We start from the raw sequence: 23,537 nt of genomic DNA, 5'->3' as shown, positions 1-23,537 counted from the left end.
GCTGTCTCTCTGAGGTCACTACTAATCTAGTTTACATTTCCAAGAATAAATATCCCTCCATGGTATAAAGAACCGGAAAGTGACAAATGCTCTCATACCTATGACAGTGACATCATTGCCAAAAAATACAAACACTAGTAAAAGAAATTAAAATGAAATCTTTAATGAAAACCATACTCTAATATCGAGTACTCATTTACTAAATGAACAAAAAACTGATCGGAAGTTTTGAGTATAACACACTTAGTGACCACTAAGTATAACCGCAACATGGAACGTTTGAAAATTATTCGAAAAGAAGAAATCAACTAGACAGTTTAATTAATTTATTTTAACACATAGATATTGGTAAAATGAGGCACCAAATACATATACGCCACACAAATCTCATTTGATATGTGTGAGGGCTGTGATACTGCACGGGTGCCCAAACCGAAGCAGGTGGTTTTCTTAGGGGGGCCACACCCGGAGCCTTCGACCTGAAGGTCTGATCCACAAGGCAGTGGAGCAACGTAAGGAGATTGTTATAGCCCAAAGCCACCAATCAGAAGCAGCGAATTATCGATCGGATCAAGGACGAGCAGCTTAGAGTTCTGATTAGTCCCGCTTTCCGCCTAGACCAGCCAGTTAATTTCAGAAAACCAGTCTCAGCCTCTGCAATATGAATCATTTATTAAAAACATACTCTGTTTATATACCAATCAAGCAGACCACATCGTATCAATAAAATATGAAACAACATTTGTACAAGATTTGGCCAAATGTCGCTGTGAATGTGGGAGGTAGTGATTAATAGACAGGGAATAATTCAAGAATGGAAAATCGTATAATAACAGTTCATAGGTTAAAATAAAGCTTATGATAAGAGAGACATGAATATGAATAGTTTAGTTAATTAACAATTATACGACAAAAATATACGCACAATATTGGTCCATAAATAGATCCCAAAAAATTACCACTCATTATTGTTATCAGGAGACAACAGAGATGCAATCCCATGGTAGCCGGTGACCGACGATTGGTTCACACGCCATTTGTTCCTTTAGGATACTGGGACCCATGTGCACCATTCGTTTGGAATCAGGGTTTTCCGACTCGCCTAGGTGAACTCTCAATGTCCACCAATCCGGTTAAAGCCCCGGACATTCGCTTTTCGTCCTCTCAATTTTGTAAACAACATCCCCGGCCACGAGAAGGCAGTGAGTAGGACTTCCCTGGCAGAGGATATATACGCGTGGCCATGTGAGAGCATTTCGAGAGGGAGAGCGGACTCTCCCCACTCTCGGCCGTACCAGGGCATTTGGGGGCCTAAGCTACCGGAGCCAATTAGACAATAAACAAATATCACGATTTGAATGGACAAAGAAAATATAACATTTACTGGTGTATAACGAGTAAGATTAAGAGCAAACTAACAATTTTTTTACTAGGTCATACCACTGACAACAAGACATCAAATACTAACTAATAAAAGCTTAATTATTTGCACAAGACATAAATAAATTGTATATTTTTTTTCATTAACATATGCAAAATACATATAATAAACTGTAATTAATAGCAAATTCGAGTTGATGAAAAATGTTTTACACATCTTTCTTCACAGTAAAAAGTTAAGAAATGAAATGACACCATAATATATACCTGATCTGTAAATAAGTCTACTTCAGTGACTCAATATAACGAATCTCAACCTTACATATCAACATAGGGCACACGATGTTGAGTTTGTTGGACTAATCACCACATAACAACCTGGTCAATTGAATCCAATCAGCAATAAGGACTTCATAGATCACTACTCAATAATCAACCAATTGCAAATATATCTGAGTCCTTCGAGAGGTCAGTTCAAACAGTTCAGCTGGGTGGTATGGGTTCAGATTTGACGGGGAACATTCGTTGCCTCAAGATTGCAGGTAAACTTTGTTGACCATTACTAAATAACCCGAGACCTAGTCTCATTGTTTCCTATCGGCTTTCTCCAACCACAACCTTACAACCTAATATAACGATTTGGTTCCGAGAAACATCACTAGCGCGATTATGTATGTAGAAAGGTTTATAGGCAAAAATCCACCTCATTATTTATCATTCACTAAAAATAGTGTACTTACCAAATCCAAGATTCAGATTTAAGCCATATACAGTTCAATATACAGATTATTTGTACACCTTGAAGCTATTGATTTATTTTTTTAGATGCACGTAAAGTGAACTCAATAAAATCTGACCGTTTGTGTACAGATTACATTTATAGTCATGAATCAATATAATTCTGAGAAACTCACAGCTTACATTATCGCATTCAGCGATTGCTATTACATCATTAATATATGAATTTTTTATATACTCTCAAACCGACGTCGTAAAGTTACTTTACCCACTATTAAGCGTCATTCGGTCAGAAAGCCAGTTGATGTGTACAATTGAATGCACTAAAAACAATTTAAGTATATATATATATATATATATATATATATATATATATATATATTTGCAGTAGGTTCATACTACCATCCCCATCCTGCATTTATCCAATTTTAATCATCATCTATCCACTTAAATAGTGACTCCCTGGAAAAAATTCTTCTAGCACATATCATATGTATCTTTTATTACCACCGTTGTACAATATACTGTTTTGCCTAAGTATCACATCGGAGAATTTAGATACTTTGTCATCAACCCGTTTATACTGAAACATACAATTGGTAAACAGATATATCTATTTAACATTGTTGTCTAACTAAATAATATCAAAGACTTTGAAAGTTAATGAAATTATGCAATATTCGCATAAAACAAAAATTAGAATCCCGCATGCGGGATCGTGGATGAGCACTGGTGAGGAGTTCCATACTAGGACGAAACGGTCGTCCAGTACTTTCAGGTTTTCAATGTTGGTCGAACATTGATCGGTCCATAATTTCAATGAAATAAGAAAAAGGTTTAGACAATAAAAAAACAATTGATTTATTCATTAAGATACATAGAATAAAATATCACTTCATTTAACAATTATTACATCATGGAAATATACATGTTATGCGAAGAAATAAGTTAGTTTAATTTCGGTAAACTGCTGCGATTATCTACATACTTCTTTTTAATAGTACTGGTGGTAGTAGAGAGATTTTTCATATTTGATCCACGAACTAATGAACGCAAAAATGGTACAAAAGAAAAATAACCCATTTGATCTGCTCCTTTAATTGGTCGAGGACCAATTATTTTACGCCGTCTCAAATATAAATGTCTCATATTATAGTATAAACCTGCGGAGAAAATAAAAATCAATAAAATACTGTATAAATAAAAAAGAATATAATTTATCTGTCCAATTAGAAATTTGTGTATTTTGGGCGCCGGGGTTGGGGAAACAAATTAGGTAGGTGGAGTAGTAAGATAGTATTCTGTTGACAGGGGTAATTTACGGGAATGAAAGTATGACAAGCGAACATCTGATGCTGAAACCGGGTCGGTGTGTACGAAGCATCTAGCTAGGGGTGTTGGAAAACTCTGATCTCAAAACAATGGTATACATGAGAGTGGCTCCGAGATAATGAGGGAAAGAATAGATGTATGAGATAGTTTTATCGTATGCTACTATTGGACTGCACCTCTTGAAGTTTGAATCCTAGAGGGAGCATCTCTTCCCTCAATATGGAAGGTAAACCGTAATAATGACGAGTGTACTAGCACAAAACGTAGGCCAAGCAGGATTTCATGCCGGGTGCCTTTTAATAACTAACATTGTACAATTCGCCTGATTAATTATCATTTCATAAATATCGTTGGTTGTTAGCATGTTTAATAAATATAAGCTCGAAAATTCACTTACCAAAAGACATAGAAAATATATAGATTTGCAGAAAAGTTGTAAAATCAAAGCTAACATTAGCTGGATTCGGTAGTTCTAAACAGAATTTTCGAGACTCAACCAATGAAGGCAGTGATCGAATTATTAATTTACCTAATAATTAGTAAAAAGGACAGAATACATATTATTTTCTCACAATAAATAATGATGGAAATATAGAGACCAAGAAAAAAACATCCCCTGTTGAATTGCTGATTACTAAATCTCAATTTAAGTGTTGATATTAGTAATAATAAGTCAGTTAAGAATTTTGAACAGTAGGATTGTGGTTAGAAGTAAAGTTCACAAAGCAGAGTTTCATCCTATTTAGGACTCACTAGCTGAACGTACCTGCATTTCAATGTTTATGTTCATATTGGGACTTCAATTTAGTACCTTTCATTTCACAACCCCATGTATTCACCACTGACTTACTTAGTCCAAATACCCATTACCTGGTCAACAGGTATAATGCTTAAAAGGTGTTAACTATTATTCCGTTATTGGTTGATATTCAAGACTGAATTTTAATAAATCGTTGTTGGCATATATGCGAATCCAGCATGGATTACCTCGATTTAACCATGCTGCTAGCTAACAAAACCTAAATAATATGAAACACCAGTCCTGGATTCCATTGCTGGTTATGGTATTTATCTACTCTGAATAACTTGCGGCAAAGTGAATAATACATAGAGGCGATCCGTAGAGAACTCACATATATCCCTGTTATGTCCCGACAAGAATAGTGAATGGTAACTTTTGGGATCCATTTATGGGCCAATACTAAACGTATATTTCTATTGTATAATTATTAAGTAACTAAACTATGGATATTCATATTCCTCTTATTATAAGCTTTATTTCGACCCATAAGCTATTATTATACGTTTTACCATTCTTGAGTTATACCCAGTATATTAAATACTACCTCCCACATTCACAGCCACATATGGCTAATTCCTGTACAAATGTTGTTTCATATTTTATTGGTACGTTGTGATCTGTTTGATTGGTATATAAACTCAGTATGTTTGAAATATAAGGATTCATATTGCAGAGGCTCGGATTGGTGTTCTGGACTTAACTGGCTGATGTAGGCGGAAAGCAGGGCTAATCAGAACTCAAGGCTGCTCGCACGTGTTTTACGCGTCCTTAGTCCGATCGATAATTCGCCGCTCTCTGATCGGCGGTCACAAGTTATAACAATCCCAACAAAGACTGAATAAAATTCAATTCTAAATATCAGCAGTAGGATAAGATCCAAAACCTTAAAAATATTGACAGAATTACTTCCTTCAAAAAGTTATCAACTCTGTTAAAAAAGGAATCCATTAAATGAAAGTTTAAACAATAATAGTAATAATAATTTCAACCAAATTATTCATCTATTCATTAAAATAAACTAGATGATAATATAGATGTATAATTACTACTACTGTATAGCTAATTGTAATTTATTCTGCGATAATAACTAACCAGACGTTGACCCAAACAGGTGAAAATATATATATATATATATAACATGATGTACACTATCTTGATGCAAAACCACTAGTGGTGTAAAAGTCAAACTTTAATCCATCCATTTATGATATTGCGTGATCATGTTTCATTACCTTTGGTGGGAAACTTTTTCATACTTGACATGATTTAGCTTCTAACTATAAACCTAGAAATTTCCTCTTGAATTAAGTCACTGAGTACATATGAACTGAGCATCATTTGATTCCGGCTCAGTAGTTTAGAGGTCCAACGTTCTCACGTAAGACTGAGAAGCAGTTCGTTCTGTTTTATATTACGGACGCGAAACATGGTCATTGAGGATAGAGAATACTCGTAATTTACTAATATCTGATCACAGGTGTCTTAGAAATTTTGCTCGCATCAGCTGGGCTCACCCGGTAAGTAATGCTGAGGTTAGACGCCAGGGTATTAGGGAATGAGGTTGTGGATCTTCATCGACTGAGATGGTTCGGCCACATATTACACATGCCCAACCACCGACCACCACGGCGCGCATTGCTGACTATTGTTAGCGACGGATGGTAGAAAGTTAGGAGAGGCCAAACAGAAACGTGATGTCAACCCAGAAAGTCACTAACTTTGCGTCTGAGCCATGTTGGTAGATGCAGACTATTTGGTCGGTTCCGCGCGACTATCATAACCAATGTTTGGAGACTCTGGGTGACATGAATCAGAATCGACCACGATGGCGTCGGCAGATAACTCTGTCTGCCCTTCAACCATGAGATTAAAATTACTTTATACCTTTCTTTCTACGAAGTGTTTCTTTCTCCCTCTATCATATCCTTATATGAATTCGGCGTTCATCTTGTTATGCTAATGAGGTGTGGCAACTTGGACCGACACATATATGTACCTGGTCGTACGTTGTAGACGAGTGACTTACTGATTTAAGGTTGATGCACGCTGCTCAAGAGTCCCATGTCAGGACGAAACGACTGTTCAGTGCTTCCAGGTTTTTAATGGCTGTCTAACTGAGACTGGTTCGTGATCTGAATAACATACTATTTACGAAGATAATAAAAAGTAGTATCCATGAGACTATAATTTATGGACGACCTTTGAGAGACACTAGAGTGACCTTGAGAATGTCCACCTACTAACTAGGACTAAATGAGGGTTGTAAACCAGTGTGAGGAATTAGAATTATGATTTACAGTTGATGATTTCTGTTGGGAATTAGATTTAGAATTTTCATCACGAGCTGACATCACCTAAAATACCAAGACGTTAGGTAGCCAAATGGATGAATGAATTTCACGCCAAAATTCAAGACCTATTATCTTATATCTGATTGGTTCGTCCATAAATTATAGTTTCGCCAAAGCATTATTAATAAAACGTGTACAAGAATTTCTGAAATCACATTCACACTACTAACTCCTTCATAAGCCCTCAAGAGGATGATGAAAAGAAAAGAGAATAGTCAATATCCTTCACAACGTTATGTGTTATATTCTATAAAGAGAGTTTAATATTCCCATTTAGACACGAAATTTAACGACATATGCAAATTTAGATGAGAATTTTGAAGAAGAATACGAAATTCTACTTATAACTGAATAATAAAATTACGTCTGTCTATTAGTTACATAATCAAAACCAATGTCAAACATGGTATATATCGTGTATAGATCCATATCGCCACATTAAACATTATGATATTCGAATGGTGAAAGGTATAAACTCAATAAGTAGTCTTATAGTATAAATATTTTCTATAGACTAAAAAAATAAAAAAATAAATACAATTTTGAGATAGTGGAGATTTGTAGCGCAAGTGGGTGATTTTGATAGAGATTTGTTCTCTGAGCTAGATGGTTTGGTCGTGGAGTTTTTATCGTTCTTTTGAATGACATCATCAGCACAAACTTCAGGTAGAAGTAGACTTTACACTAGAAGTAGACTTCTACCTGAAGTTTTTGCCGCTGATGATGTCATTCAAAAGAACAATGAAAACTCCACGACCAAACCATCCAGCTCAGAGAACAAAACTCCATTAAAAAATAAATAAATAAAATACAATTCACTAAAAAAAAAAACATTAGAAAGACAACCTATCGGTATTATTTATTTATTTTTTAATTCTTATTTACCTTCACATATAAATCCAATAGGATATAATATTATCCCCAATGTATGACGTAAATAAGTGATAAGTCCATTTTGAAAACTTAATAATGATAAAATGTAATATGGATATCTGTAATAGAAGAAAAAATAAACAAGTCAATGGGGTAGACATAAAAAACAGATGAATATTAGAAAAACAACAAACATATTAGGTATACCGATCATAATTTTAATTAAAAAAAAAAACACTATCAGCTTAAACTCACAATTAAAATATAACATGGTGTTCAGTATATTTTACATTCATAAGTATATTTGTTAATAGTTTGTAATGTCTAGTACTATATATTAAGTCCATATGGATTATTCTAGCTACCAAACAGGTCGATTTATTTATTCTTGTACAGTACTCGCTTCGGCTGTACATATACTAAAATTGGAACGATACTGAGATTAACATGGCCCCTGCGCAAGGATGACACGCAAAATCGTGAAGCCTTCCATATTTTTGCTCTCAAATGCCCTGGTATGGCCGAGAATGGAAAGAGTCCGCTCTCCCTCTCCAAATGCTCTCATATGGCCACGAGTATATAGCCTCTGTCAGGGAAGTCCTACTCACTGCCTTCTCGTGGCGGGGGTGTTGGTTACGAAAATGAGAGGACGAAAAGCGAATGTCCGGCACTTTAACCGGATCCAAAAACAATGGTGCACATGGGCTCCAGTATCCTGAAGGAACAACTGGCGTAGGAACCAATCGGTGGTCACCGGCTTACATGGGACTGCATCTCCTTACGATACTGCACTGCCTTGTAGATCAGACCTTTAGGTCGAAGGCTCGTGGAGTGGCCCCCTAAGAAAACCACCTACTTCCGTCTGGGCACCCGGGCAGTATCACAGCCCTCACACAAATCAAATGAGATTTGTGTGGCGCATATCTATTTGGTGCCTCCTTGTACCAATATCTATTTATTCTTGAGTTACATTTTAATCTTGTTGATTACTTGCTTATTAACCTTGACTGTGTTAAGCTTATTTTTGTTTGATAAATAAATATTGAGTCATGCTTGATCAAAACGAGTTGGCTTACTCACCTTCTCCGATCCACTTCTTATTCTGAATATTTTTCTGGATAAACGAGTGCCTAAAATAAATTCATCCAACGCAACCTGTATTTAAATTCTTAATTACCGCTTTCATACAAACGGGGTTAACCTAGGTAATATACGGAGTTAAATGGAAATTTTATGCTTTTTGCATATTCATACATTCATTTAAATCGGAGTCAGATCAGTAGCATAACAAAAGTGGTGAACCCGACGTGAAATGTATCATATTTACTAACGTGTACAGGTTTCTACGGTTTTCAATTACACTTGATATTTAGGTAGAATGTAGGCAATGATTTACTAATCAGTTGTCAAAGACGAATTACGTGAAATAGAGTTCATATGTGAGAAATAATAATTGAAAATCAAGTGCCTTAATCACATAAACTAATAATGTCACAATCTCTCCTGTTAATATCGAATTTCGTTTTTGTTTTTTAATTCATTCACTGGACAGGTAAATCGTAATACGGTTCAATGATCAATTACATATCCATACATTAGACTAGAACGTAAATACGCTTAGAATGAGTTAATATATACATTACTACTCTATTTCTAATAGGCTTACATTAAAACCTTTTCAGTGTTAAGCTATCAACCATTAGCTTGAGACATGAACAGCACATAAAAACACCTTTTTGGAATCTCATAAAGTTTGTATTATTGGAAATTCTGTAATAAAAACTACGTCTCTTGGTGCAAATTTTTACTTGGACTTCTATTAGTATTCTCATGTTTTATTAATATTGAAGAAAGTTTCTCGTCTGACTCATTATATAGAGAGGTCACATTTTTACGCCATTACTTATCACCGATAATTTATAAGAAAGCTATTCTTAAATACCGAATCTAGAGGAGGTCGAGGATTATTTGAAATTTACTTTGTGCGGTTTGTAAATGCTTTTTTCAATATTGTATATTATTATTTACTGTTCTCTATTATCCTTCCCTGAGGTTTTGAGAAAGGTATGTATGGTGAATCTTTTTATTCTATCATGAATATGATTGTGGATAGACAGTTGAAATCTTTCAAAATAATGGAAAGCTTTTTTTTTAAAAACCAACCATCTACTTCAATGACATCTTCTGGTAGGAAGAGATGCTAATACATTAGAATTTATGCACGCAAACAAAAGTGCAAAAGTTCTATAATAACGTATCTTGTACATCTACTATACGACGAACAGGTTGTAAGACTTGAACCAATCAAAACTTATTTTCATGAATGTGTTGGTAATTCAAAGTTGTATAGATTCTTTGTCTCTTTGATGTATTTAATTTAATTCTAGATAGGTTATTTACTTCCTTCATGTACATATGCATGCACTTACCTATTATTTCATTGTTTTTGTGATATAAAACGAATAAATATTGTATGCGCTGAAAATCCCATATTGTACTAGACATATAGTATTGAACAGACTTATTATAGAACAATGAAAACAAGGTTATACAAAGCATCTAAACTTTAAAAGACTCTGACAACCAAAAGGACAGATTTATTGTTTTTAAGGAAAAAAGGTTTTTAACTGAATTACTTTGAGGTTTTTAAGAAAGACATGATTAAGGTCATAGATCGATATCGACGGACAGTCGCTTTTATCGAGACCTAAATAAAAAAATCAAAATAACGCTCCATTCACAATGTGTACCCGTAGGACTATGCATGTCTCGACACCTTTTCCTGTAACTTTATACTCTGCAATTTACTGAGGTGTACCTATCGGTGGAGTTTGGAAAGTTTCGTTTCGCTGGTTTCAAATAATTGTGGTGGGCATTTATGTCTTGATTCACAAGTGTCCAGTCAAGTGTGACTTAGTGACAAGTCTGTATTAGGGTGAAACAGCTGTTCTATCTTCCTTGGTTCTCGATAGCACCTCAACTAGTGTCATGACGAATGCCATCTACGAAAACCGTTACACATATCAAAAGAGACTCGCTAACATAACAGCTAATAAGAGATGGAAAATGCTCTACAATGTAAAAGCACCTCACAAGGTCGTACTTCTCATGAAAACTAAAAATACAATATTAACGATGGGATGATGAGATGTTCGGTTTAAAGTGGGCGTAGATCACTTACCTAACAACTTCGATGAGACTCCATGAAAAGAAAAGCCAATAAGTTGTAGACGCAGAATGGAATTCAGCATGTGGCAATACAATACAAAACAAAACAAGGGAACGACCAAACAACTATGGGCAGAATACAAAAAAATTTATGAATAAAAATTTTTGGTTTTAATTTTAAAAACCATTAAAAAGCTAAGTAAGCGTACAAAGAACCGAATATTGTAACAGAGATTATTCTTGAAAAACTAGTTATTACATTTCATGAGGACACTCAAAAGGAGTCCGTTAAAGTTTAAATAAACCTACTCAACTGCGACTCTGAGTGATATTTATTTAAGTGACTATTTAGTGGTCGATCAATTTTATGTAAGAGGTAGATAATTAGATCACAGAAGAGAATATTAGTTAAGTGGACAAAAATGATTATTACTGAAGAAAGGATTAATCCCACTACTATTACGATGTATGCTATTTATGTCGATATAATATATAACACCAGTCGGAAGTGGAATGTCTGACAGCAGAAGGTTGGGAAGATAGAATTGAAGAGAACAGGAACAGACAGTAGTTGCTGTGGCGATGAAGGACGATGACGTTTAAGACAATTGATGGAGGATTTGAAAATGAAGTACTGAACGTATGGTTTTCACATTTCCCCAAAGAACTCTGTAATTTTGTGTTAAAAAACGTTGGTTGTTCCCACCTGCGTTCTCGTTCACAACAATATGACAGGTGTGATTAGTCATAAGTCTGCATGAAAGTTGTCAGAAGTGAGATAATTTGGAATTATTTTAGAAAAAACATAATTCTTTATGTAAAAATGCTACGTAATACTTAATATGTTGCATAGTGGTTTATGATGATTCTTAAACGATCTTATGGTAATTTGCACGGAAACATATTCATCAGATTACAACATTCAAGAGTGAGTTTTTATGACAATTTGAAGATTTAGACTACAGTTTGATTGAATGACTCCTCCCTTTACTTTTAACATTGAGGTCATGATCTTCAAATAGAACAAATAAACCAGGAAGATAATAGTTAAAATGAACACCTAAAACATACAACATGAACTGGATTATATTCATTCACTGATAAGTTTTACAATCTAGAACATTTTGTAGGCGAAATGTTAACTTTTTGAAGTCAACTAATATTCGTGGACAAGATTTGCTGTGTATAGACTTCAATCAGTCGAATTTTAAATTTCAATTAACAGATGTAAATCTAGAAACAAGAACTACAATCTGAAAATTGATTGTTGATTGCAAAACACTAGCAGAAAAAACTATCCCATGTCACGTTTATCCTATTGGTAAACAACCACTGTTAACATTAATGATTACGTAAGTAAGTGTTACTTCCATTAATAAATGTCGCGTATCAGTCATTTAATGTTAAAAATGTTGACATTTAATAAGTGTAGTACGCCATGTACAGCATTTGTATTCATGTTTAGATATTATTCAAAAACGTTTGCCTATATTTGAACCAAACTAACAAGAATATCACAAGATCATAGACAGTTTTTTATTTTAAAAATAATATGAGTAACGGTTATGCCCTCGAATGCCTTAGTACAGCTGACGATGGGGAGAGTCAGCTCACCATCTCGAAATGCTATCACATGGCCACGTACATACAACCACTGATAGGGAAGTCCTACTCACTGACTTTTCGTGGCGGTAGTGTGGTTTACGAAATTGAGAAGACGAAAAACGGATGTCCGACGCTTTAAGCGAGTTGATGAGTATGGAGGATCCACTTAGGAGAGTTGGAAAAACTTCATTCCAAGCCAATGGTGTACACGGGCTCCGGGATCCTGGGAAAACAAAGGTGTATGAACCTATTAATAGTCATTGGCTACCATAGGACTGCATCTACTAACGCTGCTCCACTGTCTTTGGATTAGATCTCTAGGTCAAAGGCTCGTGGAGTGGCCCCCTAAGAAAACCACTCGCTTCGGTTTGAACGCCCGGAGAGTATTCCGGCCCTCACATAAATTGAAAGGTGAAGTGTGGCGCAAAACATTTTGGTGCCTCTGTGTACCAGTGTTCATGTGTTCAAATAAATAAATAAAACTACCCCACTATATCAGCAGTGGAAACATGAAATTACCAAGACAAATTTCAAAGTAGATGAAGTAGTAATAGTATCAGTCGTAGTACAAAAGATTGAGTACACGCCATATGAGTCGATGAAAAATGAACAATGAATTAATGGAGTAGGAAATCCTATGATAATTTTAAAACTCAAGATCTAACGGAAGACTGATAGGTAAATAGATCTACTTCTATTGTGACTGATTCCAAGTCATGTCACTCGTTTCCAACCACAGATAAAGAACAAAATTAGGGCATAAGAACAGCAATTGGTATACTTGTATTAAAACTAGAAACAATAAGTATTAATAGGTGAAATAAACTATTCCTTTGTTAGTACTGTGGTGTGTGCTGATGATGTCGACAGATATAGGTAGTATGTATCATCATTTGAAAGTGAAATGTCTGGAGGTAGAAGGTTAAGAAGATCGAAGGAAAGAGAACGGGGACAGAGAATGATTGATGTGGAGACGAAAGAACAATCAAATCTGAGACTATTGATTGACATTTTGCAAATGAATTATGTATGGGTCTCAGATTTTACCAAGAGATTCGGTAATTTTGTATCGAAATACATTCTGTTGTCCTCAATTGTGTTCTCGTTCACTACAGTACTATTAAAATCCTGCTTTTCCAGCAAAACGCTATACAAAAGAAGATCGTTATTCGCCGAACGAAATAACAGTGTGTAACAAACAATTCATTAGGTATAAACTTAAAATCACCTACAAAGAATAGAAACACTCCAACCAAAACATATTAATTGTGTACTGTTGTAGTTTGAAAGTTCTGTAAAACCGTGATTACAGTCATATATCACTGAAATAAAAGTAAATAAACGTTTTCAATATGTACATTGTGTAATCACGCCTTACAAATAAATAATGAAATTGACTTGCTTCACAGTATTCAAGCATAATCAAACTGACATAACAAGTATTTAGAAGAAATTTTCTTACTATATTTACAGGCGGATTTTGTTATATGCCTAGAATTTGAAGCAAATTCTCATTTATCTACTGAAGAAATCAAAAACTGAACAATAGTAGTAGGAATTTATCACCGTCTTATAAAATTAGCACTAAAATTCTAAGAAACGTTAACCACAAGCTATATATAACCAAGCGATTGATTTTTTTTAAATTTTGTAATCTGTATTATGAATTAGCCTGAGTTCAACATTCACTGAAAACCAGGAAGGACTGGACAAGTGTTCCGTCCTCAGGAATAAGTATGCACAATCACACTAGAGATTAGAACTCAGGGCAAGCGCGATTCCCTTAAACTATTGAGTCGGTATTTAACGGCTTACATTCTGGACTTCAGTTAAGTCGTATTATTATGTATTCATCAACCGATACGGTTGGTGGGTCACCTCCTTACACTAAACATGACTGAGAACTCCGCTGGCCACTAGAATTGCAGGAATTATGTCTCTGAATTGGTTACTACTCAGCACATGATAGTGGACCGTGGATGAACACTGCTGAAGAGTCCTATGATAGAATGAAACGGCTGTCCAGTCCTTCCTGGTATTTTTCTGGTCGTCTAAATAAGGCTAATTCGTGATGCAAACCATAAAACTCAAAAATAACCACAAACCCCTTACATTAATAGGTATTTTGAACTGCTCCTAGTCAAGTTGAAATACAGTAAGAATTCGATCATTTTACCTGTTGAAGCTACAGTTTACATGAGAGAAACCACATAACGGCAGAAGTAAAACCTATCCCCACTTTAAACAGTCACACCTACCTGAAAAACTGAAGGTAAGGCACTCCCACCACGAATCCAACCTAATGAAGCATGCAACGGTTCCAAAATTGATAAAATTTGCACAAAAACTAATCTATCGATAATCCATTCATAAAATGGTATTTTATGCACTTCTTTATACTGCATTAATCCATAGACCAGAGCTCCACAAACATAAAGATAACCGGCGAATTGAATGACATTAAAGAGGAACAAATAAATTGTCAAAGGATTTTTAATCACTGAAAAAAGGATGAAAAATAGCATGTCATGAAACTAGTAATAATACATGGAATTTAAAGAATTCAAATAAGTAAAACTAATTGGTAGGCTCAAGCAATCAGATATCAGTTTAGGGTCAAAAGATAGGTGCTGATGAGTGCATGTTATTGGTCGAAGTTTAGCTTGATTATCCGAGAGACATCAATATCTGTGAATGAGTATGCGGACACATTTGATCCAGCTATTCAATAAAGTTTCCTATTGAACCTTTGTTTTCTCACTCATGTTGTGTTCACACATAGTGTGTTTGCCAGTATCAGTATCAGATGACCGCCCGGCACAACATATCTTTACGATTTTGAATAATCAAGTTACAGTTTAAAATCAATTGAATGCTTTATCACTAGACATCGTAGTAAATTATATCTACTATGACATTAAGGTGTTTTTAACTCTCAGTACATGACCAAAACAGGGACTCGAACAAGATGGGGAAATATGGGGTAGGTAAGAATCCCGACAACATCCATGGAACAGAGGTTTGATGTCCAAAACATCAAACTATAGACCGATCAATTCCAGATTCGAACCCCGATCCACCTATTTTGGTTTAATCATTAATAGTTTACTTCGCTGATATTGGTGTATGAGTAAGTCGGAAGAAGGCTAAGGGTGATCAAGTCAAAACGCGGCATCAGTTTATTAATCTATCGGTTATCCGACTGAGCCGTATTGGTAGATGCAGACTTGGTTGGAGCCTGTGTGATTATTGTAACGATGCCCCCGAATTTCCTGGTATAGCCAAGGGTGGGGAAAGTCAGCTCTTCCTCTCGAAATGCTCCCACATGGCCACGCGTATACAGCCATTGACAGGGAAGTCCAGCTCACTGCCTTCTCATAGGGGCAGTGTAGTTTACGAAATTCAGAGAACAAAAAGTGAATGTCCGGCGCCTTAACTGGGTTGGTGGACATGGAGAGTCCACCTAGGGGAGTTGGAAAACCCTCACTCCAAACCAATGGTGCACGTGGGCTCCAGCATCCTAAAGGAACAAATGGCATGTGAACCAATCGTTGGTCACCGGCTACCATAGGACTGCATCTCCCAAAGTTGCTCTACTGCCTTATGAATCAGACCTTTAAGTTGAAGGCTCCGGGTGTGTCACCCTAAGGAAACCCCTGCTTCGGTTTCGGCACCCGGGCAGTATCACAGCCCTCACACATATTAATGATAACTGCTACTTGTCTCATTGTTATTGTGTGGTGAATATATATTTGATGCCTCCTTGTACCAATGTTTATGTGTTTTAAATAAATAAATAAAATGTAACCGATAACTGAGAACGTCGAGCGACATGAATTAGCATTGGCTCAAATGGCCTAGATGTATTTGTTTGTTTCATTGCCTTAGATCTTGAGTTCTGAATTTATCTTATACTTTTATTTCGTGAACCCGCATATGTTTCTTTACCAAAACGGATATCACCAGTAGGTAACGATATAGAGGTTTGAATAGACAATTCTAGATAAATAGAGCACTGGGTAGAATGTAAATAATAACAAAATAATGATGTATTTGTGATATCCAGTGAGTGGAATTTTGAATCTTGAAAACTTTTCGACTTAGTGTAAGCCACTTCTTTATAATAAATAAACAACCGAACTAAATATTCAGCATTTTTTTCATTTATACAATTTAAATATGTCAATTTAATCCATTTATTTACTATGAGGAACTGGCCTACACTACATCACAAAACGTGAGAAATTAAAATTTATATCCATTGGTCCATCACAAGTATATTATTATTTTATATTGCCAGCTTTATGAAAGATTATGAGTTTCAGTAGCCTAGCACAAAATATCAAGTACAACTTACGATTCAAAAATGCCTCCCATTCTTCTGCATCAATAAGCATCATTTGTTCTGCATTATGCTTATCCTAAAACCCAAACACATCATAAAAAAGGGAGATTAACTGCTACATTAAAAAAAATAGTGATAAAACTCGATAACAGTGAACCAATTCGGTTGAATAAAACATACGATTTGTCTGTTCTATTGGGAATAGACTTACGGTCAAACATACCTGAAACCTTTGCATGCTACTTGATTTTGATGTTTGCAAAATAGACGGTGTTTTAATTCGCTACAAAACATAATTTACATGTGTAGCAACTGATTTTTCAAACCGCTTTAATTACTAGGTCAAACTAGATAAAGATCAAAACTAATCGTAGCACCTTGTTTTGTAATGACTAAGACAATTTCCCCATTAAGTGAACAGATTATGATCTCCGAGCTATATGGTTTAACTTTAAAGTTCTTGTTGCCGTTCTGGACATCAGCAAAAACACTGTATTTTGTATCAGTATACAGAAATTTTGTTAAAATGTCTGAGTATTTCGATTATGATATTTAAATTAATGTGTATTTCATCAACGTTAAAGCCTAATGGATTAGTTAGACAAGTAACAGTCCTGGTATAGTGCTCTACATTGATTCAAGTTGTCGTAATTCTCCTGATCGAAATTCCATCAATCTGATTGATCTATTATGATGAGAAAACCACTAAGCAAAAGAAATGTACTCATAAAAACAATCCTTGATAAAGATTATTTCTATTCATATATTTTATTAAGTGATTTTTTTGAATAAATATAAACAATGGATAAAGAATAAACTTACTCTCTCCTCTTTTGATGGATGTACAACGTTAACATTGAGACATTCTTCTTCATTATTTTCCAAATCAGAGTCATTAAACTGATAACGATCGAAATCAGGACGAACCCAAGGTAGACGCTGATTTCCTAACGTTAACCTTGACCATGAATCTTTAAGTTCTTTTCGTAATTTAACATTAACAGATAAACTTGTAACGACATATCGACTTTCCTAAAAAGTTAATACACAGGTTATAATATTAGTGAGATAAACGTTTTTAAATAAGTAAATTATGTTAATCAAACATAAGGTGGTATTTCAGTGATAAGAATACTCATGTTACATAGAGCTTATACTCACTTAAAAATATGATACTCGTTTATAATGTATTAAAGGTATAAAAAAGGGGACGAGCTATATAATTAGTGAAACATTAAGGAGCAGTAGTAGAGTTGTGAGTTATCATATTTCAATCCTAGAGATTACAATTTAATAATTCATGTCTAACAATACAGCCACCAACTATACTTAAATTCTATGACAAATTGATGTAGATTAGTTTTACTTATCTTAAACTTGTGAGTTGGTGAATTACGGGATAGAATTCGCATGGTGTTTGGGATGCATGATATTCATACACATCCACTATCATTACCGATTTGAAATATCGAATTAAACTTGTTAGACAAACAAGTCATCGGTCATTGATTTAAACCATATGAGAAAGTCTGAGATTTATTGACAAATTATAAAATGATACGTGTTGATTAAGATCACTTAGAAATGGCTCAAAATGAGTTCTGTAGTAATTATATCACCTAACAGATTAGCGTAAAACCGAACAGCCTATTACGTATGGCAAAAACACAATTCACTTCTTTTCATTTGTTTTGGTATTTCTTCTTTTTTATCATTACTGGCAACTTTTCTTTTTTGTTTCGTTAAGATATTTATTTGTTGAAGGCTTTTAACTCATAATCACCTCTGAATTTTCTTTCTATGATGTAGGTGATCAAGTTGCAAATCATTTTATCATCATAGAAAAAGGAACGGTCTAATCACGGAAGCAAGTGTTTCTTTCAGGATAATCAAGCTGAAATGAAATAAGCAGGTTCAATTATTGTAACGATGAAGCAGCTTGATAGAAATTTAGCGGTGAGAAATAAAAAGAGAATAAAATCAAGTAGAATACATCTTAAACATAAGAACTTACTTCAGGGATTATAGGGAGATAATATGACATAGAAAATTCATATTTATTAACACCATCAGCTCCAGTGCCCATTGCAGAAAACATAAAGTCTTCTTGGTTGATAACAATCGAATCAACCTAAGCATCTACTGATTGAAGATCAAGGTGAACATACATTTGCATTGGCTACTTTAATAGAAAGAAATACATATTCTTCCGACTGACCCCAATAAACAATTGGATGAATACATTTGGTGGGATTAATCATCTACAAGTAACAAAATTGCTAAGATGAAAAAATTCATTAAAAAAAGAATAATCTTAGCAGAAAATAAAGCACTAATCGAATACACAAGCTCTTGTGACCCACAAACACAAATAATAATGTAGAACACTACAGAATAATTGATCAGTTTTAGCTGTAATACCTTCTAACAGTATTCCAAAGCAATTCTAGATGCAAACCATTTAAGAGCACACTTTAAGTTCAAAGATTTTGTCTTACAGGTGAAGTGGCTTACTTGTGTAGCTCTATGTTTTTTCTATGAGAATCAGCGTCAACACTTGTATAAGCAGAACGGAAAAAGAGATTAATCAATTCGCTTTCTACATTTATGTTAGGGATGGGCAGGATCAAATACCATACTTAATAAGTGCAGAAAGCATGGAAAAACTTATATTTGCTAGTTTAATATCTAAACAGGTATCTGAATACGTTAAAGATCGGATAATCTCCAAGAAAGTGAATAATATTTATGTTGGTGACAAAAACTAATCCATAAAAAACATCCATGCTGAAATAGAATTAAGCTGGACGTAGAATACCCTTGGCTAACAACACAATAAGATCCATAAGCAAGTTTCCCTTGAAAATCATGATGATTGATTACTAAGTGAATAGCAATAGTAACTTTAACACCATTCCCTTGAACTTCGCACTTTAATGGTTTAAAGACAAAAAAGAATATACAGCACTGAACTCAATAGTGAAATGACAAATTTTTATTTCAGCATTAAAAAAGTTTATTATCGAGACGAAATAGTTATTGTAGCTTAGATTTCCCAAATAACATTCGCTACTGCATCATCGGCTAAAAACAACACATGTACACCTGGGACTTATTAACACGCAAACTTTTCACTAGCCAGAACCAAAGATAATAATCACTAACATAAGTAAGATATCAGGCCAGTACTACCACAGAAGCTAGAGGCGATCACCTAAAATCAGTAGTGTCAATGCAGATATATTTACTCTTCTTCTGAACCATGAACGTATCATTCTTTTCATCTTCATCACTGGTTTTTTTCACTTTCTGTTGGGTTATTCCTGGATTTAGAATTATCATTTGTAAATCCATTTTCTCTTTTTACCTCAAGATCTTTACTTACCATTCTCGTATCAGATGTGGTGAGTTGGACTGCCACGCAACTACGTCGCACGCAACATTTTTTGCAACTACCATACAAATCACAGATTGAATATCAGTAATTTCCTTAAACACACCATCCAGTCCATGTTAACTAGTAGTGAAAGACTTACCACATTCCAATTTTCCTGCAAACAACAAAAATATCAACTTAAAAACGGAGTTTCCGACAAGCCTGTGATTTGAGTGCTTAGCACACCTCATCTAATTCCGAAATGATCGTCACCGTTAGGGAGTTAATATTAAATACCTAAAACGTTTGACCGGAAGTTATATACAGTCTAAGCTTTCTAGCTTGGAAATCAATTAGTTATCTTTTCACTAGCCACAAAACCCATAAATGATAAAAAAGCTGATTCTCTTGGTTTGTTATTTGCTGAGAATCACTGCAACATAAAATTATTTTAAAGTCTGGTATATTCAATTTGAGGTGCCTCGGATTTATGAAAGCACTATATAGTTCTAATGGGTCTACGTTTACATATTTCTGAGGTTCAGTGACTAGAACATGAAGTTACCTATTTGTTCCTCTGATATTGTTTAGGGCTGTGGTCCACCAGGGTGCTTGGTACCTGTGTAGTTGCGCCACAGGATTGAGCTGTACTATTCAGACTGTAGCGTTAAAGCCTGTACGGTGTCTGGTTCCCCTGCTAAACGGGGTTGAGCTGGACTGTTTGGGTTTTTACGTGAAAGTCTGGATGGTATTTGGTTCTCCTGAGAACCAATGTAAAATTACCCTGGCCCACAAGGGTATATTATATAACTGTGAGACCTCCAAATGCCCTGGTATGGCCGAGAGTGGGGTGGGCCCACCTTCCCTCTCGAAATGCTCTCACACGGCCACGCGTATACAGCCTCTGTCAGGGAAGTCCTACTCACTGCCTTCTCACACCACGGGTATTGTCTACGAAATTGAGAGGACGAAAAGCGAATGTCCGGCACTTTAACCGGATTTCAAACCAATGGTGCACATGGGCTCCAGTATCCTGCGGAAACAAATGGTGTATGAAGCAACCGTTGGTCACCGGCTTACATGGGACTGCATCTGCTTACGATGCTCCACTGCCTTGTGGGTTAGACCTTTAGGTCAAAGGCTCGGGGTGTGGCCCCTTAAGAAAACCACCTGCTTCGGTCTGGGCACCCGGGCAGTATCACAGTCTTCACACAAATCGAATGATTTATGTGGCGCATATCTACTTGGTGCCTCCTTGTACCAATGTTTATATGTTTAAATAATCATAATAATAGGGCTGTATTAAATTGATTGTCATGGATAACATAAGACATCACCAAAGAAAGTGGTTACAAAGCTTACCATAGAATATCTAGGTAAATATAGGCCAAGACCATGGATGACGCAAGTGATAAATACTAAGTTATCAAGACATTTTATTATATAAGTGTAGATATGTGGGGATCTTAGGGAAAAAATCAACTTACTATTTCGCCCTGAAAGCATCTGCAAACCCTACAGGGACTAATTGACCCACCAGATATGTCGAATAAAGACAGCTGATACAAAAAGCAAGTCTAAATACACCCTAACCTCCGTCTGCGTGATGACCCCAAGCAGGCAAACGCATTATTGGTTATAACTTCTGAACAAAGAAATATTTTTTACAGTGTATATTAGGATAAAATTTAACACATGAACAGTCTGTAAATGAGAAAACGCCAAACAGACACCAGGTCTGTTTATGTTTGCTAGTTCACGACCCTTTTAGAAATTTTGGCGACAAACCTACGCATTTGCTGTGGATAAGCCATAGATACACTCTAGTAACGATTTCCTTTTGTGCATTACTTGATGGGAAACCATGTCAGTGGACAGACTCATCTGCCAGGACATATCACCTTTCAATATCATATCACATATTATTTCTATGAATACCATGCAAAATATTCCACAATCATATCCGTTGTTTTGCTTTATGACATTAGGTAGCTTTATATCTACAAAAGAAACACCTAAATAGGTGCATAACTTGTTACACAAAGTGATCGCCCCTGAAAAATTAGGACTAGAGTTCAGGGAGTCCAGGTAAAAACCGTGTACAAGAAGTGGTGAATAAACCAGCAGTGACCAATGACATCCACCAGATGAAACTCGTGAAGCAGAATCATTGATCACTAAAAATACCCAATCCTTTGACTTGAATTCTAGAGGATCCAGCACCAATCTAATTGATTCCTCATCCATCAATTTTAAAAGTTGAGATGCTGCTGGATCCATAAGAAGAATATTTGATGAGTGGCATAATTTTGTATGGCGAAGGTACTCCAGATGGAATGTGATTATGTTATCATTGACGAAACAACCCTCCTTCAAAGTATCTAGATCATCTCTGTGTAGAAGGGACTCGTAATAATTTAGAATAACATCAGAAGACATAACACACTCCTCTCGGGTTACGTAATTAGACCACAAAGTAATGGATAATGACTATTATAACGCAAGTACTGAAAGTGGATGACCTTCATCTGCTTGTCCAATACATCAGTAGTGAGGATATGATGTCTATCAACCTATTAATCCGTGCAGTCTGTAGCACTTCACAAACTTAGATCATGTGTTACCACTTTGTAAAGTTTTAACGTTCCTACCTCAGCCAATAATGACGAATCAGTCGCAGCTTGTGTAAAAGCGTATTAGGCAAATGTCCAAATCCTCATGCACACAGGATCATGGACAATCAAAATTGAAGTCTATGTGAGAATCGACTGAACAGTCTTAAGGGATTTATCCAGATAAGTTGCCAACTCAGAGTACTATGGAGAGGACCTCGTAAATATTCAACTTCCTTCGGACTAAAACTCAAATCCTTTTCTCTCTTCAAAACAAAATGCTGTTAAAGTATATTAGGCCACTAGGTACTAACCAAAGCAGCCTCTATAGCGTTAAATCACAAATGTAACCCCTTAACCCTGGAAAGACTCAGAAGAGAGTATAAAACACAGCTTGTGAAAAGCTCTATTGCTATGTTCGAGAGATAAAGATATCACTTAGGACCCGCGAGCAGCACGAAAGTCAACAACTCAACAACAGGACAAACCTAGCTATTCCTCTGTCAACTAGAGGAAGAAGGCTAGATACATCCAAATATATATATACAGTTCCATAAGCATCCTGAAAGACCAAACATCAAGTACATAACTCATGCGTTTATATGCGACAAAATATCCTTGAAAAATGTCACAAGATAACGTTCTGGAAGCAAGAACTAACCAATGACGTTTAACACACTTCCAGATGGGAAACACAAACTGAAGATAAAAAATGAAATTTTGGCGAGAAAACTTGTAACTCGGATTTCTACAGTTAAATCACAAAAAGAATAAGTTTGGCACCACTCCATTTTTAATAGCTTATTTGCTGGGTGTTTACTTGTAGTGGCATTGAACAATAACCGCACAATCCACAAAGCTGAACACGAGACTACTCAGAAAATAGATATTCAATATTTAACGCGGATAAATACCTAACGATGGAGAAGGCGCGAAGAATGAATTGGATGGACTG

At 35.4% G+C, this 23,537-nt stretch overlaps 1 protein-coding gene across 3 annotated transcripts; it reads right to left on the bottom strand.

Moving 5' to 3' along the window:
• Positions 1 to 2,509: 2,509 nt before the first annotated feature.
• Positions 2,510 to 22,485, bottom strand: PTPLAD1_1 (Very-long-chain; the record flags this gene model as incomplete). 3 transcript variants are annotated; one of them, XM_012936861.2, is made up of 10 exons in its annotated part: positions 2,510 to 3,281; positions 3,848 to 3,979; positions 7,489 to 7,595; positions 10,658 to 10,770; positions 14,508 to 14,749; positions 16,607 to 16,670; positions 17,417 to 17,626; positions 18,609 to 18,725; positions 18,763 to 18,855; positions 21,909 to 22,250. In XM_012936861.2, 10 exons carry the CDS (start codon positions 22,248 to 22,250, stop codon positions 3,067 to 3,069), a joined length of 1,635 nt encoding a protein of 544 aa, XP_012792315.1. In that variant the 3' UTR covers positions 2,510 to 3,066. The 3 variants fall into 3 exon arrangements, with proteins under 3 accessions (XP_012792315.1, XP_051068909.1, XP_051068910.1); XM_051212980.1 differs by having other exon boundaries at positions 18,609 to 18,855; positions 21,458 to 22,485; XM_051212979.1 differs by lacking the exons at positions 16,607 to 16,670; positions 17,417 to 17,626; positions 18,609 to 18,725; positions 18,763 to 18,855; positions 21,909 to 22,250 and having other exon boundaries at positions 2,510 to 7,595; positions 10,658 to 12,472; positions 14,508 to 15,551.
• Between the last annotated feature and the right edge of the window lie 1,052 nt (positions 22,486 to 23,537).

This window comes from Schistosoma haematobium, chromosome 3 (assembly GCF_000699445.3).
Source record: "Schistosoma haematobium chromosome 3, whole genome shotgun sequence".
NCBI classification, from domain to species: Eukaryota; Metazoa; Platyhelminthes; class Trematoda; order Strigeidida; family Schistosomatidae; genus Schistosoma; species Schistosoma haematobium.
The sequence above is the reverse complement of the archived record's forward strand: the minus strand, read 5'-3'. Positions and strand labels throughout refer to the sequence as shown.